Below are 25258 nucleotides of genomic sequence, written 5' to 3'. Positions count from 1 at the left end.
GCACTTTTGTGAGCGACTTCACCTCACTCAAGGATTCCTCAATGACTTTGAATCCTAATGGGTTTTATTTGCGAGGGGCACCTTCATCGGTGCGACAGCCCTCTAAAAAAAGGCGATGTAATTTTAAGCGAAGCCATAATCCTCTCGGCGCTACGCTGCGCCAGGAGGCCCGAATGAACCCCGGACCAGGGTGAAGCCGCTGCAGATGATCACTGTCACACTTCATATCGGCCTGAGTGAATCCAAACGATTACCTAATTGTTCATTAATTGCAAGATAGTATTTTCTATCTGTTTCTAATTCCCGCAATTCCTCACCCACCTCTTTCTTTAAGTCCAAACGCACGCCAAGGTGACTGTCATGCTTTTTTGTAGATGCAATTACAACACAATTACGAGTTTGCCGAGGTAAAAACATGTGTCCAGACATGTCACGCCGGAGCGTGGAATGGAAGAGACTTGGTCCTGGATAATATAATAACATGTCCAATATGAGTTTGGGGGCATTAATTTATTTCTTAAATTGATTTAATTAATATTTGCTAAAGGCTGTTAGAGGGCTTTTTTTCCTATTGAGTAGAAAAGCATTTGAAATGTATGTACCATATAAAAGTGTGTGTGTGTGCGTGTGTATGGGGTTAAATGTTTTAGTATAATTTGCCTCTCTGAACGTTGCAATTAAAAGTTTATTAATAGTAATTGTACACACAAATCAATACAGGCAGGTGGATGTTAATGGCATAGCATGCCATTGGATGATGTACACAGTATTATGATGTATTGATGGATCGCTTATGAAGGATTCGTTCATATTGAATGAGTCTTTATTGTGACTTAAAAGAGCAAGTTGTCTCAAAGAGTGATTCGTTCATTTTCTACTGGATGCGCATGAGCATCAGGTGACTCCCATGTACTCTATGCTGTGCGTTACACAGGAAATAGAATTGAGTCATATTTTCAGTATTGTTACTATAGTCAAAGTGTGTCTATGTAGAGGTATTGGGGATTCCGCTTATTAAAAATGTAACACTTTATTTTCATTCTGATAAAAAAAAAAAACATGACTTGATTCGTTCATTTTGAAGAACAAGATTCAAAGAATCATGTAACTAAAATAACTGATCTTCCAATCACTATTATGATCATCAGGACCTTAAACTCTGATTGGTTCTTTATATTTATATGGTTTGCATGGAAAACTTCACAGAGCTGAAGATTTTACTTCGGCGCTGTCAATAAACGGTTCTTTTTGGTTGTTTTTTTGTTGTTGTTGTAAAAAAATAGCAATTTGATTTTTTTTTGTGGGTGAACTATCCTTTCAAACCCATTTTATACCAGTGAATGGCAATGTTTTGTTCAGTGTGAGGGGCAAATGTGTGTATGTTTCATAGGCAAACATAGGCACTTGTGGTAGTTTTTTTCCACAAATGTGTTTACTTGTTCATCGTGCTATACCTGTGTGTGTGTGTATGAGTGTGTGTATGAGTGTGTGTATGAGTGTGTGAGTGTGTGCATGTGCGTGTGAATTATTTATATTGGCATGCTAAGAGTGAGGGCTCTGGTGACTTGCCCTTGTGTTGGAGAGGCTGCCTAAAGGATAACATGGTTCATTCACATCAACTTAGGCTTCCACTCTACTCAGTGCCATTTACTATGCCACAAACACACACATGCACACATTCACACACACACACACACACACACACACACACACACACACACACACACACACACACACACACACACACACACACAGTGATTCTCCAACCAATACCAGAGATTCTAGGCTTTCAACTTCCTTTCATCAGTATGAGAGTGTGGTGGAATAAACAAAGTGAGCAAAGTGGGCAGGGTGCTTGTGATTCTGTGAACGTGTGTGTGTGTGTGTGTGTGTGTGTGCTTGGAAGGGTACGAATATAGAAGGAAAAGATAGCGGGGACTCCTGACAATGTCAATTGTTTTTTTGTCCATTGGAGACAACTGTAGAGAAGACTCCAATTCCCTTAACAAGTGTTCCATCCTGTCTCTGAGAGCCTGGGGAAGGAAAAACAAACAAACACACAAACACATGACTTCTCTGAGAGCCAGATTAGTCACCAGGTACCCTGGGCTACATCTTAAGACCAAGATAAGTAATGTCTCTCTCTCTCTCTCTCTCTCTCTCTCTCTCTCTCTCTCTCTCTCTCTCTATCTATCTATCTATCTATAGTATATATAAATAATGTGTGTATATGTTTATACATATACATTTATAAGGGCCATTCAAGTCAAACCAGGACTTTAGGGTTTATAAAATAAAGGGACACATTTCAAGGAGTGGAAACTGCATTTATATTTGGACATTCTCCTCTGCTACTTTTGTACACTTCTCCCAGCGTTTAACTAATGCCTCGCGAGATTCCGCACAGAAAGATTTGTCAGTACACCTAAACCATCCTAGGACGGCGTGGTGAATGATTGTGTTGTTTTGCAATGTCATGACAGGATACGTGTAGATTATCCAGGCGTTCCATGCTCTGAATGTTCACAGGAATGACAGCTGTGGACTGGGAAAATCACGACTGAGAGGGTCAGTGATGGACGTACGACCATCTTTGAAACGAATACACCATTCATATGTCTTACTGCAGCTGAGTATCTCTTCGCTGCAGAGTGCTGGTTACACTGCTGGTTGTACGCCTTTCACTTACAAGAAACGTCTTCACCACATGCTGATCCATGCACAGACTAACATTGTTGTCTATATTCTAGTTCTGAAAAGTTGTCTGTGTAACATGGACTAGCTATTTAATGTAACTGTACATCGTTTAAAGGTATGCAATGTTGCTCAATAATGATAGTTTATAAGAATGGTACTAGTTGGCAGAATAAAACAGGAAGGATGTGTTACTGGAAAACAATTCCCGCCTTTTGCTCACTTGCTTCTCTCTAAAAAATGAATAAAGACACAAGTATTTTTAAAATACACTTTGTAGACAAAAGTTTGTGGACACCCGGTTGTAAATTTTTTGTAGATCCCTATTATATACAAAATTCATCCTACACAATTTGTACCTCCAACTTTGTGGTAACAGTTTGGGGAAGAACCACATATGGGTGGAAAAAGTCAGGTGTCCATATTCTTTTGTCCATGTAATGTATGTGTCAGGCCACAACACTGATTCTACTGCTTTCTATTTTTTAACTAAAGCAACTGTAGGACATCTTGTCATGTTTTTTTTTTTCCTTGAAGGTTGCATTTGATGCATTTGATATAAAGAATCTTCAAAATCTCTTTTTATTTTATTAAAAGTATAAAATTTGATCTGTCATGTTTCAGTGTACAGCTGGATATTAAAAATGCTCAGCATGAAAATCTCACTTAGATGTTTAACAACAGCAGCCACTCGATCTATTGTTCTTATTTCCGCCATTCCGATTGACGTGAAAGCTGTGCACTGGCTGTTATACTGTTCAGCTTAATGTTAGCATGAGTATTCGTTTAACAACAGGGTTGCATTGGTAGTGCGTCTCAAAATTGAAGTAGCAGACAGGGCACCTCCTGTGCCATGGATATGTTTTTTTTAATTATTTTTTTATAAGTAATAACTTTATGTTCACACCCACACAGCAGTGATGAATGCTATAAATAAATGCATGCTAATAAAATGTCATTAAGTGCTTTAGGCAGTAAAAGCATTGCTTCTGATGATGAAATAAGGCGTCCTGCTGAGAATTAGCTGCAGAATTATAATCAAAAAGCCATAAAGAAATTTTAAGTAGCATTCAAATGTACAAAATTAGACATTGCACTTTATAGTCATTCGTAAACTATATTATATACCGTATTTTTCGGAATATAAGCCGCTACTTTTTCCCCACGTTTTGAACACCGCGGCTTAAACAACGAAGCGGCTTATTAATGGATTTTTCCTGGGTTTTTCCCGGTTTCACAAACTTCAAGCCAAAAAACTGAGCGACATAACATTAAACCAATGAAATTTCCGAATCTAAACGAAGAAAACGCACCTCACCTGTGTTCTGAGCTGCACGGCATCGGGAGAAAAAACATTTTTTTTTTAAACGCATGACGATGCCAAAAGATAAACTCCTGCGAAAAATAGTTGTGAAAGGAAGGAGGAAGACACTGAACAATGACTTTCTTGGTCGGCTACTGTTTAGATACAAGCCGTTGTAACGCGTTGAGTCTGGGTGAAGGGAGAGCTCACTAACTCCAGTTGCAACAGAAATCATATAAGCACAGACAGGTTTCCAAAACTCGTGCTTTTTTATTTTTCTTGGCAACAGCGTTACAGGTTAGTCAAAGAAACTTAGAAATGAGCATCAGAAAATAATAAACACATAATCCTCGTCTTGAACACACGCAGTAATACCGGAAAAATGCTGTGCCGGTCTTTTCCTAAACTAGTGCTCTGCTCCTAAAGGAAGAGCAACATATAGAAATATTTGTAAAATTCAGTGGGTGCGGCTTATATATGGGTGCGCTTTATAGTCCGGAAATTACGGGAGTCGTTCTTTGACTGCATAATTCTTTAAAGAAGGCTCTGGGGTACTGATCGAAAGGTCGGGGTTCAAGCCAAAATATTGCTAAGCTGCTACTTTTTGGGCCCTTGAGAAAGACTTTTACTCTATTGTAAAGTACATGTGACAAGTATAAAAGCACCTTTCAAGTATAAAAGCATTTACAATACTTTCAATTCAATTTCAAATATTATTTGTCACATATTTCATGTCATGTAGTAAAATGCTTTTTACGACTGTCCAATACTGAAGATGTAAATATAAATAAAGAAAAAATAAAATAAAATAACGAAAAAATAAATAAATATAAAGTATAAACTATATAAATATATAAATATATATACACTAAATTATAACACACACACATATATATATATATATATATATATATATATATATATATATATATATATATATATATATATATATATATATATATATATACGGTCAGAGCTCTATCGGAGGCCACTCAACCCATGGAAAACAAATGTTAATAGAGCTGGCTTTGTGCACAGGGGCACTGTCATGCTGGAACAGGTTTGGGTCTCCGGCCCAACTTTGTAGTAACAGTTTGGCAACGAACCACATATGTCTGGAAAAGTTAGGTGTCCCAATATTTTGATTCATATAATCCTCCTGAATCATTGGTCCTTCACCTCTTTGGTGGTCCCAATGTTAGAATGAAAAATAAAATAATGGTTAATTATGTTTTTTACACATAATCACTTATGTTGCTTATAGGAAGCTTATGGTAAAAATAAAAAAACACTGAATTTAATCAAAATATTGTGTACATGTTCAGACTCATTATTCACGTTAACATGCATTTCCTGGGGTTTTTTTATGTGATTTTTATTCGGTCAAAAGCTTTGTTTTTCTTCTGGTGGCATTGCTGTACAATTGCTTGAATTTGAATGACACATTCAGGGGCAGCTTTTTACTCATACAGTACCTCCTGACAGGACTGCTTTAACTCAGTCACGATTGTAGGACACTTTTCTCAGATATGCACTTCTGTCCAGTCCACAGATGTTCTACACAATTCAAATTTTTTTTTGCTGCAGTTATTTCTGTCTGCTGTTGCTTCATCCTTCTTCTTGATGATGCCAAGTGCACTGGTTCCAACAAAAGACTGCATGATGCTGCCACCCATATTCTTTGGCCATATCGCTCACCTTCGGATTTCAGTCTGGACTTTTATCGCAATTCTAGAACGAGGACTTCTGCATTGCACATCAGGATTTCACATCATGGTGATTTCGGATTCTATTAATGTAGGATGTAAACATTTAGTCCCTGATGCCTTCAGATTCTTTACTGGTTCCTTTGTTGTTGAGAGTAGAGCTACAGATACATTTCTATTATTTAGAATGTATTAAAAGTCATTACATCAATTTCTGAAAGTTCTACACTGGTTAAGGAGAAGGTTTTGATCCATTGGATTCTTGGTTCTTGGTTCTTCTTGGTAATGTCTGCTTGGTAAGTTCTTGGTAATGCATCCAGGTTCTTTATTGGTTACTTTGTTGGTTTTCAAACCAAAGTTCTTGGAAGTTGCTCAAAAAAGTAGACCTTTTAAAGGCACAGGCACATTATTGACCTGCCAAAGAAATTCTTCTTCTTCTTTTTCTTTCGGCTGCTCCCATTAGGGGTCGCCACAGCGGATCATCCGTTTTCCATACCCCTCTGTCCTTTACATCTGCCTCTTTCACACCAACTACCTGCATGTCTTCCTTCACCACATCCATAAACCTCCTCCTTGGTCTTCCTCTTTTTCTCCCTCCTGGTGGCTCCATCCTCAGCATTCTCCTACCGATATACCCAAAACGTTGTTTCCAAAAACGTCCTACATGTGCTGTCCCTCTAATAAACTCGGTTCTAATCCTGTCCATCGTCGTCACTCCCAATGAAAACCTCAGCATCTTCAGCTCTGCTACCTCCAGTTTTACCTCCTGTCTTGCCACTGTCTCTAAACCACACAACATCTCAGGTCTCACCACAGTCCTATAAACACTTGCCTAAGGAAATGTCTGGTGAAGTAAAATGCATGGAGTTGTGATTAAATATCTTTAATTCTATGAAGGTAAACTTTTGGTCTCAGTTATGATTTGCAGTTGGAAAGGTTTTTTTTGCCAGTGATCCAGCAGAAAAAAAAAATATTATTATTTTCCTGCTGTCTATCTTTGTTCAAAAACCCCTGGCTATAGCGGACATCGAAGGTCATAACTGCTTGTGTTCTCTGGCAGAGTTAAGGCCTGTTGGGAAAATGTTTAGGTTTCGGTGAGAAAATCAGACTGGAACAGATCAATTATACAATAAACACTTTTTTACTCTGGACCAATTCAATGTGATTTTGTTTGTATTGTGCAATTGGGTTCATTCTACCCTGGTTTTCTGCAACAGTATAACTCTGTCCTGATCTTTCTCTCCAACCTGAAACATCACGTTTATAAATTACTATTTAATAATTAGTGTATAAATGCACTAGAACCAACAGGGGTCTAAAATTCAGCAGTTTTCTTTCTTTCTTTCTTTCCTACTTGCTTCCTTTCTTTCTTTCTTTTTTTCTTTCTTCCTTTTTGCTTGCTTTAGATGCTTCCTTCTCTTCTTCATTACACTCTTCCATTTTTCTTTTTTAGTTCTTCCTTCCGTCCTTCCTTCCTTCCTTACTTTCTTTTCATTTCATTTGTTTTTCTTGCATTAGTTCCTTCTGTTCTTCTTCATTACACTCCTTTTTTCTTTCTTACTTTATTCTTGATTTAGTCCTCCTTTCCTCTCTCACTTCCTTTCTTCTGTCCTTCCTTCCTTCCTTCCTTCCTTCCTTTTCATTTAATTTGTTTTTCTTGCTTTAGTTCCTTCCTTCTGTTCTTCTTCATGACACTCTTCCTTTTTTCTTCCTTACTTTATTCTTGATTTAGTCCTTCCTTCCTCTCTCACTTCCTTCCTTCTGTCCTTTCTTTCTTTGTTCCATCTTTTAGCCCCTCCTGTTTTCTTTCTTGCTTTAGTCCTCCTTCCTTTCTTCCTTTTATAACCTCCCTCCCTGTTTTCTTTATTCCTTCCTTCCTTTCACAGTCCTTCCTTCCTTCCTTCCTTCCTTTCACCATCCCTCCCTGTTTTCTTTTATCCATACTCCTGGTTCTTTCTTTCTTTCTTTCTTTCTTTCTTTCTTTCTTTCTTTCTTTCTTTCTTTCTTTCTTTCTTTCTTTCTCTTTCTTTCTTTCTTTCTTTCTTTCTTTCTTTCTTTCTTTCTTTCTTTCTTTCTTTCTTTGTTTGTTTGTTCATCATTCTTGCTTTACTTGCTTGTTTTTTGTTCCACAGTAGACTGTAAGTTGTGCTCTCATGGCTACATTTGCTTTGTCACTCATGCTGTGTGGAGGTTCTGCTGGGAGTTATATATTACATCTATTTATTTCTCTGCGGCTCTTTGATGCCGAATCAATTCTCCGATCCAGGAAGGATTAATCGTGAACGGTGTCTCTTGGTCATGTCACAACCAAGGCAAGGATTGTGTTCAGAGATATTTATTTCTTAAAGCATACTTTGATGCATTTCTACATTTCCACCGGATTTTGCCAGACATTTTTGGGTCTACTGACTCATTGTAATGGCTTAAATCTTTTTTGAACGCCAGGCCTATGTGACAGTAAGACGTTCATAAAAGCATCACAGATGTTTCCCCGGCGCTTTAAAAGAAGCCAGCAGTCTGCCGCCTTGAAAAATATTACATGTTTATCGTATTATAAAACCCGTTTAAAAATAGGCGCCGTTTTTCCGAACGCCATGCATTGTGTTTGAAGTGAGCGCTTTCTTCATCATTCATGCGCATGCAAATTTAATCTCAATCTGTCACAGAAACGACCCTCCCTCCTTTCGAAAAAGAAATTGTTAAACCTTCTTTGAACCAGCCACTGATGACACTGCATTAAAAATTAACTCCTCTAGCCCAAGCCAGTAGTCGCGCGTCCCCGTGATGCGAAACGCCGCAATATATTTTCATAATGCATGAACATTACACTGTCATAGCAGAAAATGGGCTGAGGCTGTTTATACAGGACGCTTAGTTTTTCAGCTCTGTGCATTTCAGATGCTTCCCAACACGATGAAAGGGGAGACACTTTATTTGAATTAAATTGGCTTGCTGTCTGGTTGGCTCTGATAAGGGACTATAAGACAGAATTATTTCATTATATATGTATTTATTGGGTTATGCTGATTTGCCACGTTTGTCCATATGTAAAGTGCTGGAATTCTTTCCGCGCCACGTCAGGTAATGCTTTTGGATCGTATAAGTGCTTAGAGCAGACAATGACTTCATATTATTTTGATTATCATGTAAAGCAATGCGCACACATTCGAAGCCCACTTCGGAAATAATAAACAAAAAAGATCCTCAATCTTAAAATATCATACGGGCCAATTTTTATTTTCGTCATATGACAATAATGTCCACATTAGCAGATGATATGAGACCAGTCATTTCCAATGAGAGGCTATAAGCTATGATTCTAACATTAGCACCATTAAAGGAAAATTAGAAAATGGAAAAAAGAGAAATGCAGGAAGAGAAACGTGTAATGTCTGCTATAACTACTGCGTTCATCTTTTTTATTTTATAAAAGCTTTAACGCCCTGTATTGATGAGGGCATTCGATATCTGATTTGAAAGTGTGCGATAAGATAGTTGTGTTTAATGATCTCATCAGAATGTAGTTTAGAGCCACATCATTAGAAACAGCACAGATACTAAACATATTAACAGAGAAAATCGGTACTAATCACTCCATTTTGTCTGCTACTCTCAAAAGGGTGGGAGTGGGGGATGTTTAAGGGATCTTCATGTATTTTTAACACCATAGAACCATTTGTGCGTTTTTGCTGACTCATAGCTGCAGAATCTTCCATTGAATTTGATCCTTCTTTTGGGTTCCTGTTGGTTTCATCAAGGTTCTTCAGTTTTCTTCTACAGCCATTAACCAGCGCTTTGTTAACGTGGCTTATTTGCGTTTCTATTTGGAACTTTAAATTCACTACATTTCTAATTCAAATATCTTACTTTTTTTCCCTACATGTTGCAAAATCAGTTGTTCTTTTTTATTTATCATTGGATAAAAACTTGATAGTTTGGACATGTGCAGAGGAGGGACATGGGGTATGTCGATAGGAGAATGCTGAGGATGGAGGCACCAGGAAAGAGGAAAAGAGAAAGGCCAAGGAGGAGGTTTATGGATGTGGTGAGGGAATACATGCAGGTAGTTAGTTTAAAAGAGGCAGATGTAGAGGACAGGGGGGTATGGAGACGATGATCTGCTGTAGCGACCCCTAATGGAAGCAAGTGAAAGAAGAGGAAGAAGAAGAGGAAGTAGTTAATAAAAATAGAACTGGTCAAGCACACAGAAAACTACCAATCAGGGTAGAGCGAATGCTCTCTTTTGAACTTGTTTTAATTGCCACTTTGCTGGTATCTTCTTAACAGGAACGTACAGTTTAGCATAAGATCAACAGCAAGCAGAACATTTTGAGAGAAATAAATTATGGAGGAAACTCCTGACTTTAACTTGCCACAACATCCGTGGCCTTATTTGTCCTTATTACAGTAAGTAGTTGAAAAAAAGGTTTTCGGCTTATGATCATTTTAGTAGATATCAATCAGTGTTTGTATAATTAATATCATTCTATTATCAGTGTTCTGAGAGTAACATTAGAGTCTTTTCACATATACTGAGTTGATTAAACAAGAGTCTTGTGAGAAAATTGAAAATAGAAACATTATAGCCATAATAAATCATAGTACTCTGGATACTTAAGTACATTTGTGAGCAAATACTTTTGTACTTTTAATCAAGTGAAAGTTTAAAGAAACACTTTTACTTTTACTGGAGTCATATTTTACAGAGTGTAGCTCTACTTTAACTCAACTTTATAGTTTGTGTACTTCGACCACCGTTACTATCCAAAGTTTAGTTTGTCCATCTTTCTTCTGTTTTTCTGGGACGAATCCACTATAATCCTGACCAGAGTGGTTGGACCCTAATGCAGTCTTCTGCTACTGTAGCGCATCTCTTTCAATTGCTGCGCATTTTGAGATTTTCTGATCACCACAGTTGTAACTAGTGATTATTTGAGTTACCACTGCCTTCCTGTCAGCTCGAAACAGTCTAACGTCGTTTTCGCATCGCGCAGTAACGATACATAGCGTTATCAGACTTTTCAATGTGTATGATACATTTTTGGGAAATGATTGGAAACAGTAGTGTGGACACAGGTCATTTTTTAGACGAAAACACAGATTTTCCGGATTAGTGTAGATGTACCCTAAGGGTGTGTTTTATTTTGTGCACCATTCTAAAGACTGCAGCTGAAATTTAGTGTCTTTTGGAGGTTTAAAATTCTTCTAATAAATGAATTCTGAGAAGAAACATATGATTGTTGAGCCGATGAGGCACTAATACTGTACAATGATCAGAACACAATTTCATAAAAGCTCAATGTATACTCAGCAGTGTATTATTTCTAAAGGCTTGATGGCATTGAGCATAATTCTTCTCCTTGGCATCCTTGCACATTCACACACACACACATACACACACACACACACACACACACACACACACACACACACACACACACTTCACCCACAAAGTGATGTACCTATATTAGCCATGTTTTGTTGCACATTTACCAAAGCGCAACGAGCAGAATGGGCTGATCTATTATTTACATATTATCTGTGTCTACATGAAAAATGAGCTCTTGAATTGCCCTTTGATTCCTGCAAGCGCATTTCATCCTGCGTTTTTGTCAAACAGCGGACGCAACAGTTGTTCTCCCCTTTGCATTTTTCATCGTTTTAGTCGACTCTCATTGCCTCGCAGTGCTCCTCGTCCCTCGCCACAACCTTGCCGCAGCTCGTGTGTTTTTGTTTAGTTATTACGAGGAGCAAATCCTTGTGCTGACAACGTCTCTCTGCTTACATCTACCAAGGGAGGCGTTTGTTATATCGGCCGAGGAGACACGATGAATGCTCGATTTGCCAATGCATTTCTAAGCAGGGGTGGAAATTGCTTGATGTCCAAACAGCGGAGATTACGTTTAATATTTCCAGGGAGCATGAACTGCAGTGTATTAGAAAGAAAGTATGGTGGGGAAACATCTGATCTTTCAGATGATCTCAATTCTTCTTTCTTTCTTCTCTTCTATTCCCCCCCCCATCTCTTGTGTGAGTGCTGCTGCAATCTCGTCTCCCGTGATAACAGACGCCCTTGACTATCACCGGGCGCCTCTGCCTGCCAAGCACAGCCACAATGAGACACACTTCTCTCATCTGTGTCCCTGCGGAAACTGAAGCAGTTCGGCGCTCCACTTATCACTGAACCACCATGTAGTATGATGATTTATGGTTTGTCCTAGAGATAATGCACCTTAATGAGAATAAAGTGTGTGTTATAAAAAAAAAATATATAAACGGACGGCATTTTCAAATACAAGGCTGCGATCCTTAGTAAGATAAACACACACACACTCTCTCACATAACGCACACAAACACAATGGAAAGTGGTCCCTGCCTTCTATTGAATGGCTAATCAGGCAAGTAATCAATTAAATGCATGATTGCTTTTGATTTTAATAGCTCTATCATTTAGCAGGAGGATCTGCTTTGGGCTGTGCTGTTAACTGTTAGGAATAGCTGTAATTAGACACAGCCTATTCTCATTTAGCATGAGCCTGTAAGTAATTAGCATCTCATTCTCAGAGATATCACCTAACTGCTGTATCCATAATATGCAGTGAGTGCATTGTCTGTAATAAAAAAATATAGCTGCAGGAGAAGGGTGAATATCATTCCGGGGTTTCTCTGCAACCGCTCTCTTGACGTCGTCGCATTTAATAATAAGACAGAGTGGCTCAGACGCCGATCTTTGTACTGTATGCTCGGCTGTCCGCGTTGTTAAATGGTTCCGTCTTGTATTACAGCAATCCAATCGAATCTCGTCTCAACAGTATGCTGGAAAAGAAAGTACGAGCTAAATCTGGCTGAATGAGACCCAATGGGGAATGGCTATGAAAGAGCTTTTATTAAATGCCCAATTTCGTCTTTATTGATATCAGTGCTTTCTCCATAAAAATAATAGCTCTGATAAACCTAAGAGAGACCCAGGGACTACAGGGTTGGATTCATGACTTAATGAGCTAACTTGTTCTGTTTGAAGTAGCGTTACAATGAACATACGCTTTACATAGCAGCCATATTAGAATTTGTCTGTTGAATACTAGACAGACTTAAGGGACTTCCCAGGAGTGCGCATATCCAGCCCAGGGTACACAGGTGTAGTTTCTGCATAATGAGGTGACTCACAAACTCTTCAAGCAGATAAATCATGCCGTTCTCGATTCTCTGGTACATCTGTTCCCTGGGCGATTGTATTTCCTCAAGTACAGCGGTTCGTGACAGTATTCATGTCAAGCTAAGTCAAGTGGCTTTTATTGTCATTTCAACCATACTGTATATGAGGTGGTATTAAAAAGTTTCAAAACTAATAGTGCTAACTGGTGCTATTCTGACCAGGGTTAACCCCAAACCCTAACCGTAGCACCTCTGCCGTTTTATCATTGGACAGCAAGTTAGAGCATGATCTCACTTCCGCACCCACCCTTCTCGCCAGTTTTGGCTGCTGCGGACTTCGGCTCTTCCTGAAGATGAAGATCCAGCTCAAAGGTCGACGTTTGGACGTGATGCAGTGCGAATTTAGCAGCAGTTTTACGATGAAGGTATCCCGGTACGTGCCTTCCCACCGGCACTCTCTCAACGGCTGCGTTGTTAATTCTATGCTTTTGCTGCTCATCCCACGTTCCGCGCTGCGCACCTACCAAGCGCGGCTTTCGCCTCCCGTTCATCGCATAACATTTAACAACAAAAGGCATATGTGCACTAACTAACAGCAGAGATTCACCAGTATACAATACAACACCTGTTTGATTTTTCCGCCACTTTCACGAGTTCTTCTGCGGCTGCACAGCGCCGATCGAGATAACTGACGTTAAATGGCAAATTTCCCCCCCTTGTGCTCGAGATATTAGGGTTCGGCGACATAACCGATTTAAAAATGCTTATATATATATATATATATATATATATATATATATATATATGATTGCTGTTGTAACAACCTTAACCCTTCTAGGAAGATGTTCCACTGTGGACATTTGTGCTCATTTAGACACAAGGGTGTTACTGCCTGGGGTGCAGTCAGTGTTCCAATTCATCAGGAAAGTTTTCAGCAGGGTTGAGGTCAGAGCTCTATAGTGAGCCACTCAAGATCTTTCACTCCCACTCATAGAAACCAATATCTTAATGGAGCTCACTTTGTGCACAGAAGCATTGTTAGGCTGGAACAGGTTTAAGTCTTCTAATTCAAATATTAATGCTTAAGCCTCCAAAGACATTGTATACAATTGTGTGCCTCTAAGTCCAGTATGTGATTTTAAATGTCAGACATCCCAATACTGTTACTAGTTTATGTTTTTTCTATATAATGTTATACTGTTTTGTGTAGACTGTTCCCTTTTAATAGCGAGTTGTAACACTGAAGTTAAACAGAGTGCCATTACATGTGCACAGCTTGTTTAATGAGTTTAATCTTTTATATTCATGCATTTTATTGATACCGAAACTATCTAACATTTTGATTACCTGTATCTCTCTTACAGTTGTTCTCAAGGCGATGTTGTGACACACACGGCCTGGCTGAACAGGTCCAGTATACTATATGCTGGTGAGGATAAATGGTCCGTGGATCCCCGGGTCAGCCTGGTCACCCTTAACCGCGACGAGTTCACCATCAAGATCGACAACATAGACGTGAGCGACGAGGGACTTTACGTGTGCGCTGTTCAGACCAGCAGCAAGCCCAGAACCACATCTGTCCATATCATTGTACAGGGTGAGCACAGGTTCCACTAGAATATGTATGCTTGTTCACTGTAGAGCTTCAATGCCTGAGGTTTGTTCAGAGTTATGCAGTGTTTTTACACTAAAGGCCCTTTGTTACGAGCATTCTTCAGTATCTGTTACAAACACCTTGAACTCTAGGTATGATATTACGTTTTTAATGAAGTGGATAATTATGCAATTACTGCTGATAGGCACAAAACCTTGGAGATTCCATTTTTTTCTCTACTCAGTGGCTCTTATGTTAATGTGATTGATGGCAGTGTCATTGCAGTAGGCTGGTGCACTGAGACGTGACAGCACAGCATTCAGGTACAGTGGAAATTTCAGAATCATAAGCACAGCATCCAAGAGCACTTCACCATATGCCGCTTATATTCAGTCTTTGAGTTGAACCGATTATTGAGATTATTCATTTTCTGGTGTTCTAGATATTGCTCCTATGTCATTGGTAAGAGAAAACTACAATAGGGCATGCTTTATAAGAAAAATGCATTGTGAAAGAAAGACAGTAGTTATTCTGATGAGATCGGACCACACAAGAAGTGTTTTATATCTCCCAAATCACAGCAATTTTTCAGTGAATATTTTTACTTTTATTTAGAAAGACATAGCATACTTTTTAACTATCTATAGCGATACAGTGTTTCTGAATATGACATAATTATTATATTATCCTGTCTGCAAAATGTACATCCATCTACATCAACTTTGGCAAGAACATAAGCAAAACATCTCAATCTTTACAAAGCACTGACATTGCAGTCTCCTTCCATGAATGCAAAATGTCTACTTACAGAAAGCTTCAGCGTATCAAGAATTATATTTTTTTATTTGTTGAATAACATTTTGTTTTACTACTTCATTATTAGTCATAAATACACCTTATATATGATGCAACTATATAAGCTATCCATTTCAGTTACCACGGTTTCGCTTAACTCTGGTTGTACATCAGACAATTTTAGCTTAGTAGTTAAGGCATTGGACATTGGACCTGAAGGTCGTGAGCTCAAATCCCAGCCACACCAAGCTGCCGCTCCTGGGCCCCTGAGCAAGGCTCCTAACCCCATGTTGTACGAATGTGTTAAATTGTAATCACTCTGGATAAAGGCAACTGCCAAATGTTGTAAAGGTAATGTGTAGGGTGAAAGTAGTCTGAAAAAAAAAAAATGAATAGAAAATACCAAAACGTTTTTTTTCTAAAACAAATGTATAATTTTAATTGCATGCTGTGAGTAATGAGATGGGCTCTTGTAAGATTCTACTCAGGATGTTAATCATTCCTTTGCACAGCATATTCACATTGTACATTATACCGAGCTTTCAGTCACAATTTTTAGATAAACACTTACAGAATCACAGTACTTATGTTACTTTAGTAGCCTTTCTTTTGCTTAATAAAGTCCACTATCTAGATAAATATATCGTAAAATCTGTATTTTTAACAGCCGTATGTGATTCTTTCTCAAACTATTACCACAACATTAAGGATACACAATCGTACGTGATGTCTTTGGACGCAGTTGCCTTTAAATTTTCCACTCACTTGTACTAGAAATCTTAAACTTGTTTCAGCATGTCCAAAGTCAAGTCAAGTCAAATTTATTTCTAAAACGCTTTTCACAACGGACGTTGTTTTAAAGCAGCTTTACAGAATTTGAGAGTTAAACAGAATTAAGAGTCAAGGTGAGCAATGGTTATTTATCCCTGATGAGCAGCCGTGGCGACTGTGGCAAAAAAAACTCACTTAGATGTTATGAGGTAGAAACCTTGAGAGGAACCAGACTCAAAAGGGGAACCCATCCTCATTTGGATGATATCAAGAGTGTGATTATAAATATTAAAAGCAATACAACACTGGAGAGTGAAAACTAACATGAGCACTCGAATGTAGGATTATTAATAATGTTCTTTCTACAGTCTTATACAGTCATTTGAGGTTGTGCAACTAGCTCAACATTTGAGATCCATCTGAAGTGAGGTCCATGAAAATATGGTTTACATTGGTTGTTGTAAAGGATCTTGAGTAGTCTGCTGTATAGCTCTTACCTCAATCTTACGGAACAACTTTGGGATGAATTGGAATGTTGAATACATCTCAGGCTTCCTTACCTTACCGACATCTGACTTGATTACCACTGTTAGAGCTCAATGAGCACAAATCTCCAGATGCACACTCCAAAATCTAGTTGAACATCTTTCCAGCACAGTGAAGTTTATTATAACAGCAAATGGGGAGTAAATGTGGAATAAGATGCTGAAAAAACACATAAGAATTGTATGGTCAAGAGTCCAAATTTTGTCTATATAGTGTATGTACAGTATATTGTGTTTACTACAGGCGTCTGCTTGGCAGGTTGGAAACTATCCCATAATGATTTTCTTTTTCTACCTGGTGGCACAGTAGATACACCTAAAAATACTGAGCATTGATTGGTCAGACACGATAGTCACAGACTTGCCTTTTTGCCTTTAAAGGCAAGTACTTAAAGTACTTTTTACTAGTACCCTTTGTTAGTTCCTATTACATCCTATTTATTTATTCACCCGCACTTTTCATGCTCCTGATAATTGATTTTACTTTTCTCGAGAATGAGATCCCAAAACACTGCGTGTTTACTGTAGCTTTTGGATGTTATGTTCATGTATTTAAACATGCAAAAGTGTTGGCACCCTTGTCTAGGTCCCACAGCTGGCATTAAAGCAAACTCGCCACGTCTCGTGCTCATCTTCCTAAAACCCCGAGGGGCGCAATACAACCAGTTTTACTTCAAAAAATTTATTTACATTTTGAGTGGTATTTTAATTATTATGTCTATCACCGGTCACCACCTGACAGACTCCTCCTCCTCTCCCAGGACGCGTTCTTTGCTAGGAACATTTCTTTGCATACAAATCCGCACTCCAACCGATAGGTTCTCGAAATACGCTTTATAACTGCGAATGATCCTGGGCAGGGGTGTGAACCGGCTTGGCTGCGCTCTGAGGACTCGATTAGCTCTGTCTCTCTCTCACACACGAGTGGAACAGAGCCCTTTAGACCACAGCAATTAGACCAGAACCAGATCAAAGACCAACGAGCGGCACATGTGAGCAGATGTAAGCTCTTTGTAGCGAGTCTTAAAGCAAAAGTTCACCATTTCTCCCTTCCTGACCTTCTTTACTCCATTCTCGTCTTGAAATTTTGCTGTGCATGACTTGGATTAAAACATTACTGCGACACTCAGGAGAATCACCAATGCAATATTTGCTGCTTCTTCTTTTCTCTTCACTTGTATTTTGTGTTCCCTTGTGTTTCTGTACGTTGTATTTGTGCTATTCTGGCCAATTTACATTTAACACTGAAATTATTAGGGTTATTAAGCCATCAAGAGGAAAGAATCCAAAAAGGTTTACTTTGCAATGACTGCTGGTCTTGAACAATCCAGATCGAAAAAACGATCTGCCCTGTTACCTTGGCAACGTGGTGCCAGGATTGTGGTGTGATCGAGAGAGTTGAGGGACGTATAAGTGTTAAGGTCAGCTGATGCACAACTGCAGAACGCAAACACACACGGCGCGCATTCTCTGAAAGACTACTCACACTGCTACGGAAGCGCTTTAGCTGTCATTTGACAGATTGGGACATGAGCAGCTGGTGAGAGAGTGTGCTAGATGAAAAAGAGAGAGAGGGAGAGAGAGGGAGAGAGAGAGAGAGAGAGAGAGAGAGAGAGCATAAGAAAGGGAGAGAGACTTTCCATCATTTGCAAAGTAAACAACACATTTCAATAGAAATCCAATTTGCTCTCCATATGTAAAGAGCCCCAAATGTTTACTTCTCATTTAGAGTGAGAAACGAGTTAGTAATGGCCCATATGAGGACAGATTATGCAAACACTGAGACGTCTTTGTGAATGACAGTTTACGCTGAAGACCGTGCATCCAAGCTTCAGCCAACACTGTGACTTCGGAAAGCAATTTGATATTATTTATGTAGATTTTTTTTTTCCATGCATATGGCTTGTGGCAAATAAATCCAGTAAGCGTTTAGACCGCATGCCTGGTCGATACAGATGGGCCGATGAAGTTTATTAAGGATTTAGACAGCATGAGAGTGAAGCTGTCAGTTCTTCTATTCCTCTTCCTCATCCTCAACATCTTCATCGCCCTGGGGTGATTACACTCCGGGCGGCTGTGTGCCTTCACCGCCTCTGGGCTCAGAATGCCTTTTTTTTTTAAGCTGATAAATATGCTTTCTGTTGCATCAGATCATCACTTGGTTGTTAAAGATTGCAATAATAGGGTTGGCTTACATCAGATTATTTTTTAAGATCACAGGATGCGGATTAATACTTCAAATACGGGCATTTGTGTAACATACTCAGATTTGTGTGAAGGTATTTGTGATGATTTTGGCAGAAATTGTCGAGTGTAGACTGTACACTACGCAACTGAGCATGCAATAGTTGATGGTTGAAAGGCGGCACGGCCTTCAATCAAACATTGACGCCGTGACAGTGAAGATACACTATAAAAATAAAATATTATTCCACTAAAAGTAAAAGTGTTCCCTTTAAACATTCACTTGAGTAAAAGTACAAAAGTATTTGCCTTCAAATGTACAAACTATCCAAAGTACTATGATTTATTATGGCTATGATGTTCCTATTATCATTTTGGTCACAAGACTCTGCTTAATCAACTTAGTTTTTGTGAAAAGACCCTGTTACTCTTAGCACAATAATCTATAAATAAAATGATATTAATGAGTCAAACACTGATTGATATCTTTTACAATTATCATAAAACCTACTTTTTAATTACTTTAAAAAAAATAGCACAATTAAGGCCACGGAGGTTGTGGCGAGTTCGAGTCAGAAATTTCCTCCATCATTTATTGCTTTAAAAATATTCTGCTTGCTGTTGAACTGACGCTGAACTGTATGTTTGCGCCCCCGGTTTATTGCGGAATTGCATTTGCCATATAACTAATTAGTTTGGCTGAATTTCCCGGTCTCTAGCGGATAGCACGATAGACCAAAAAACTTATAGGGATTGTTTTTATGGAGTTTTATGTTGAAATAATGAAATGTATTCATAAAAAATATAATTATTAACTATAAAATGAAGTAAATGTTTATACAGTACAGTACTGTATTTAAAAATAGCTTTTTTGGGGTCCGTTTATCACAGTGTTTTCGAACTACCGCAATAAATGGGGGATTACTGTACCACCAAGCGGCAAGCAAAACAAGTTAAAAACAGAGCGTGCGCTTTACTCTGATTGGACGTTTTTATCAACTCAAATAAAAAGCAATGACTAATTTCGCGAAATGTATTTCAATAAAAAGTACGATATTTTAAATGTAGTGAGCTTAAAGTAAAAGTCTCCCCGAATAGAAATACTTCAGTAAAGTACAGATACATAATAAAGCTACTTAAGTACAGTAATGAATTCCATTCACTTTGATACTGTCCACCACTGATGACCACTAATACAGGCCAAGAGGGCTTTTGTACGCTGCTTTGAATTACGGTGAATTCTAAATGCCGTAAATGTGATGGAAACGAGCTTCTATCTAGGGTGTAGCAGTATCCTTGATCAGTATGTGAAAATGTTTATTCATTCATCTTTAGCTTTATCTTGATCTTTTTTTTTTAATGATCAGGATAAATCCTTTCCTTTGATTCACACTTGGTGGGATTATCATGCACACACTCAATTACACCAAGGGCAATATTTTATAACCATTACACCCATTGGCCTGCTTTTAGGAGTTATGCAAAATAAATTTAAAACTAGAAATAAACACGCAAACTACTTCAGTAACATCAAACTCAGGATTAAACACTGCACCACCTGTGTCCTTTTTTCCCCCCTTTTTTTTTTTAGCAAAATTGAACCCCCAGTAGCATTCGCTGGGAACCACTAAGTGCTAACATGCTCCAATATTTCACAATTCTTGTTCCTGGTTTTGCACATTACCCTGTGTATACCGCGATTCCCAGCATGGACCCGAGGTGTATTTAAGCAGTATGTGAAATATTCCATTTAAAGCATAGCACCTGTATTGGATGTTTAGAAGCGTGTAAGTCTGCAAATTAGTATTTTGAATATCTAATATTCTCTACAAGAGCTTAAGTACACAAATGACTAAGATTTTTATGAGGACCCATTACTCATCCAGCTCCTTTCTAGTGTTTTCAGAGTCCATATTAAGGCTTTATTTATTTATTTATCTATTTTTTACATAGAATATTAGTATATGGGTATAAAGGCTGAGAGTGGTGTTTTTTAGGTGACAAACCTGCGTGTTTATAAGTGGTTAGGGTTGCAATAGGGCAGAAACTTTCTCAAAAAATTTCTAAAAACTTTTCTATGGAAATGGCATCCTGGAAATATTCCAATCTTTAAATATTTACCAGGATTTATTGGGATTTTTGGGGAATTTATGTAAATGTATGGGAATTAATTTGAAATTTGTCAAAAACAAAGGTATAGTATATAAGTATTAAGTATATATGTATATAAACTGTATTATGTGCAAACATAAATATAAACATTTTGTTTTGTCATAAGATGATAATCATGCAAACGTCTCCTTCTTTCGGCTGCTCCCATTAGGGGTCGCCACAGTGGATCATCCGTCTCCATACCCCCCTGTCCTCTACATCTGCCTCTTTTAAACCAACTACCTGCATGTCTTCCCGCACCACATCCATAAACCTCCTCCTTGGCCTTCCTCTTTTTTTTCCTTCCTAGTGGCTCCATCCTCAGCATTCTCCTACCGATGTACTTTATGTCCCTCCTCTATACATGTCCAAACCATCTCAATCTCGCCTCTCTCACCTTGTCTCCAAAACATCCTACATGCTCTGTCCCTCTAATAAACTTATTTCTAACCCTGTCCATTCTCGTCACTCCCAACGAAAATCTCAACATCTTCAGCTCTGCTACCTCCAGCTCCACCTCCTGTCTTTTACTCAATGCCACTGTCTCTAACCCATACAACATCGCAGGTCTCACCTCCGTCCTATAAACTTTTCCTTTCACTCTCGCAGATACCCTTCTATCACAAATCACTCCTGCTATCACTCTTCTCCACCCACTCCACCCTGCCTGCACTCTTTTCTTCACTTCTCTAACACACTCTCCATTACTTTGCATTGTTGACCCCAGGTACCTGAACTCCTCCACCTTCTCCACCTCTTCTCCCTGCAACCGCACCACTCCACTGCCCTCTCTCTCATTCACACACATGTACTCTGTCTTACTCCTACTGATATTCATTCCCCTTCTCTGCAAAATCATGCAAACTAATACAGATTTAAAAACATTTAATATTGACTTCGATTTAATTGTATAATTTTGTTGCACATCAGCTCACACACAGCACAAGGAAGTTTTAAACATATATTTATGTAATATCGGAGTAATTATTCTGCAATATTTTTTTCATGTACATTTCAGTTTCCTGTTATAGGCTTACCTGCAATTTTGTTAATTCCCAGTTTATTCACATTAATTCCCACTAATTCCCATTATTTCCCATGGAAAGTTTCCAGTCTTAAATCTATATACCTGATAACTTGGGTTTCTGTCAGAGCTGAGAGTTATTTATTCTAGCATGCAGCTCTGTCTCTGCCACTGCCTTTGTTTTTTTGTATGGTGTAAAGACTTCTTGACTGTGACACATCTGAGCTGAGGAGACGACACGGAATGGAAACAGATATATTAGAGGAAAAGTATACGAATTACAGTTGAAAATCCTCATGCTGTCGTGTGCCTCCGCGTGCAAACGTGTGATTGAACAGCGCTAGGATCATGTCTGTAGAAGCACGTCATGTTTATGCCAAAACTAATCCAGCGCAGTCCAAACAGCCAAGCCATTCGAACTGAAGGAAACCCCCACAGGTCACGCAGCAGCCATATACTGCACTCGGCACTCGGTGATGCAGAACAAGGTCATAGCTGAACATATCCAGAGTGTCATAATCTTCATGCAGGTTTTTTCTTTTCCCCCACATTTGGTTATCTGCATGTATGTGTGAAAAGCTGGAATTGCCTCAAGCCTCCTGACTTCTATGGCATCCTCAGCCTCTGTTTTTTTTGTTTTTTTTTAATACACACATGCATGAAAGTCAGTAGGAGTAAGACAGAGTACATGTGTGTGAATGAGAGGGAGGGCAGTGGAGTGGTGCGGTTGCAGGGAGAAGAGGTGGAGAAGGTGGAGGAGTTTTGGTACCTGGGATCAACAGTGCAAAGTAATGGAGAGTGTGTTAGAGAAGTGAAGAAAAGAGTGCAGGCAGGGTGGAGTGGGTGGAGAAGAGTGATAGCAGGAGTGATTTGTGATAGAAAAGTGAAAGGGAAAGTTTATAAGACAGTGTTTAGACCCTGCAATGGTTTAGAGACAGACCAAGCAGGTAAGACATTTTGGAGACAAGGTGAGAGAGGAGCGATTGAGATGGTTGTACAGAGAAGGGGCATGCGGTATATCAGTAGGAGAATGCTGAGGATGGAGCCACCAAGCAGGAGGAAAAGAGGAAGGCCAAGAAGGAGGTTTATGGATGTGGTGATGGAAGATGTGCAGGTGGTTAGTTTGAAAGAGGCAGATGTAGAGGACTGGGGGGTATGGAGACGGTGTGGTGACCCCTAATGGGAGCAGCCGAAGAAGAAGAAGTAGAAGAAGACATGTACATGCAAAGGAGCTACCCCGAATAGTCGAAAATTTAATGCAGATGTGTTATGAAATGAGGAACATGCCATTTTGTTTATATGGAGGTGCTCAGTGTCTGATTTCTCATAGAATGTCTGGGAGAGTCGGTAACGGCATATTCTGTTCTAATTTAATTCATTAATGAAATTAATTAAATGTAATTAATCGGAAAAAAAATAAAATTGTTATTTGGTGCAACAATTTTGCGCTGTAATTAGAGCGTGCTCATGCAGGCAATTTAGCCGATTTCATTTGATTTGCGTACGTGTGAAATGCAAATATTGTCGGCAGTCTGGCCTTTTTGCAGTTATTTTGTTATTTTTTTAGGTCGATTCATCTGAAATGTTCCTCTTCTATATGTTTGTGTGGTGGTGTGTACATTGTGACTTAAAAATATTATGCAAAATCATTTTTACAACTACCTTGTTTCGTCATCGCCCATATATATATATATACACACACATACACATACACTTTGCAATAGTTTCAAATTGCGATTTTAAGGTCTCATGTATGTGTAGAAACTTCATTAACTTCCATCATGACCTCATGAGGAGCCGAGCCATTGTGCTTAATTGCGCAGACCGCGGGTTGATCAGGAGCATGGCGCAAATGCGACAAAAATGTGATTTGGATTAAAATTATTTCGAATCTGAGGTTAATGAGCGTCAGTATAATCACTGCCTACAGAGCCTGCCTGCTGCTCCATGGGCTGTGTGGTTAGTGCCTGCATACATGCGCAGTGCTCTAAAACTCTAATGTTACCTAGATTGTAATGAAATATATTGTAACCATAGCAACTACCTTAGAATTGCAGTCTGCACCACAGACACATCTCTTTGGTGCAGAAGGATCAACACTTTTGAGACACACAGATGTAAAGACTTGTCATTCTTAATAATCGGGTGCTTAAACTCGTTTAGATTTCAATAAGATTGTTAAAACAGTTTTGGTATAAAGTTGCTTTTTGAGTTTGTTCGAAGTGTTGAACTTTTAATTCTTGGCTACGTGTAGAAAAAAGATCACCTGCTGTTTCAGGCTCACCCATGTGGGTGGAAAAGCAATTCCTATTCTAGAATAGGAGAAGCCTTTGTTTACCACATATACATTACAGCACATTCAGATTCAATTCTTCACATATCCCAGCTTGTTAGGAAGTTAGAGTCAGGGCACAGGGTCAGGCAAGATGTAGTGCCCCTGGAGCGGAGAGGGATAAAGGTCTTGCTCAAGGACCCAACTGTGGCAGTTTGCCAGTGTTGGGGCTTGAACCCTTGACCTTCTGATCAGTGTTAAGGAATCACTGCCACACTATAGGAAAACAATATATCAGCAAGCATAACAAAAAAATCTATGCACATGGATAAATAACTGAACATACAGGATGGGGCTTATGTGGGGAACAAAACAATGTTAGTAAGGTCTTTACATACTGTTGTTAATTTAATTGAAACATCGAAAGCTTTACCCATATAACCATTAACCATTGACTTCTTCATCAGTTTGAGCTACTGGAGCTCGTCTGTTGGATCGGACCACACAGACCAACCTTGCTCCCGACGTGCAACAGTGAGCCATGGCCACCCATGACCCTGCTGCCATTTCACCTTGGACCACTACTGATAGATACTGACCAGACCAGAAACACTCCACAAGAGGTTTTAGAGATCCTCTGACCCAGTCGTCTAGCCATCACAATTCGGCCCTTATCATACTCCTTACGCTTGCCCATTTTTACTCCTTCTAATACGTCAACTTCGAGGACAAAATGTTCCACTAACAGGTGCCATGATGAAGAGATAATCAGTGTTATTCACTTCATCTGTCGGTATCATAATGCTATTCAAACTCCCATCACACACATTAGAGCTATTTAAAAGGACTTTCATTCATTACTTCACTCAGTGAAGTAATACATCCAGTTTACTTTGTTCAGCCTTTGGTCTGTGTTTTGTTTTTTTCAAGAATTTGATCTGGTTTTTGTTTCATGTTCTCATTCCTGTTTTAGCCAGTTAATGCTAATCGACTGCTTTAGGCATGTTTCATGTTTACAATAGTTCGATTTGAATTTGTTTGCTTATTAATACACAAAAACATT

At 38.9% G+C, this 25258-nt stretch overlaps 1 protein-coding gene across 8 annotated transcripts in view; it reads left to right on the top strand.

Moving 5' to 3' along the window:
• The window catches only part of ntm (neurotrimin), a 395280-nt gene that overhangs the window by 318161 nt on the left and 51861 nt on the right, over positions 1-25258 (top strand). For all 8 annotated transcript variants that reach the window (XM_046861584.1, XM_046861590.1, XM_046861585.1 and 5 more), the window contains one exon: positions 14224-14456. In XM_046861584.1, coding sequence (XP_046717540.1) covers positions 14224-14456 — 233 coding nt within the window. The remainder of the gene's footprint in view (positions 1-14223; positions 14457-25258) is intronic.

This window comes from Silurus meridionalis, chromosome 11 (genome assembly GCF_014805685.1).
Source record: "Silurus meridionalis isolate SWU-2019-XX chromosome 11, ASM1480568v1, whole genome shotgun sequence".
NCBI lineage: Eukaryota > Metazoa > Chordata > Actinopteri > Siluriformes > Siluridae > Silurus > Silurus meridionalis.
The sequence above is the reverse complement of the archived record's forward strand: the minus strand, read 5'-3'. Positions and strand labels throughout refer to the sequence as shown.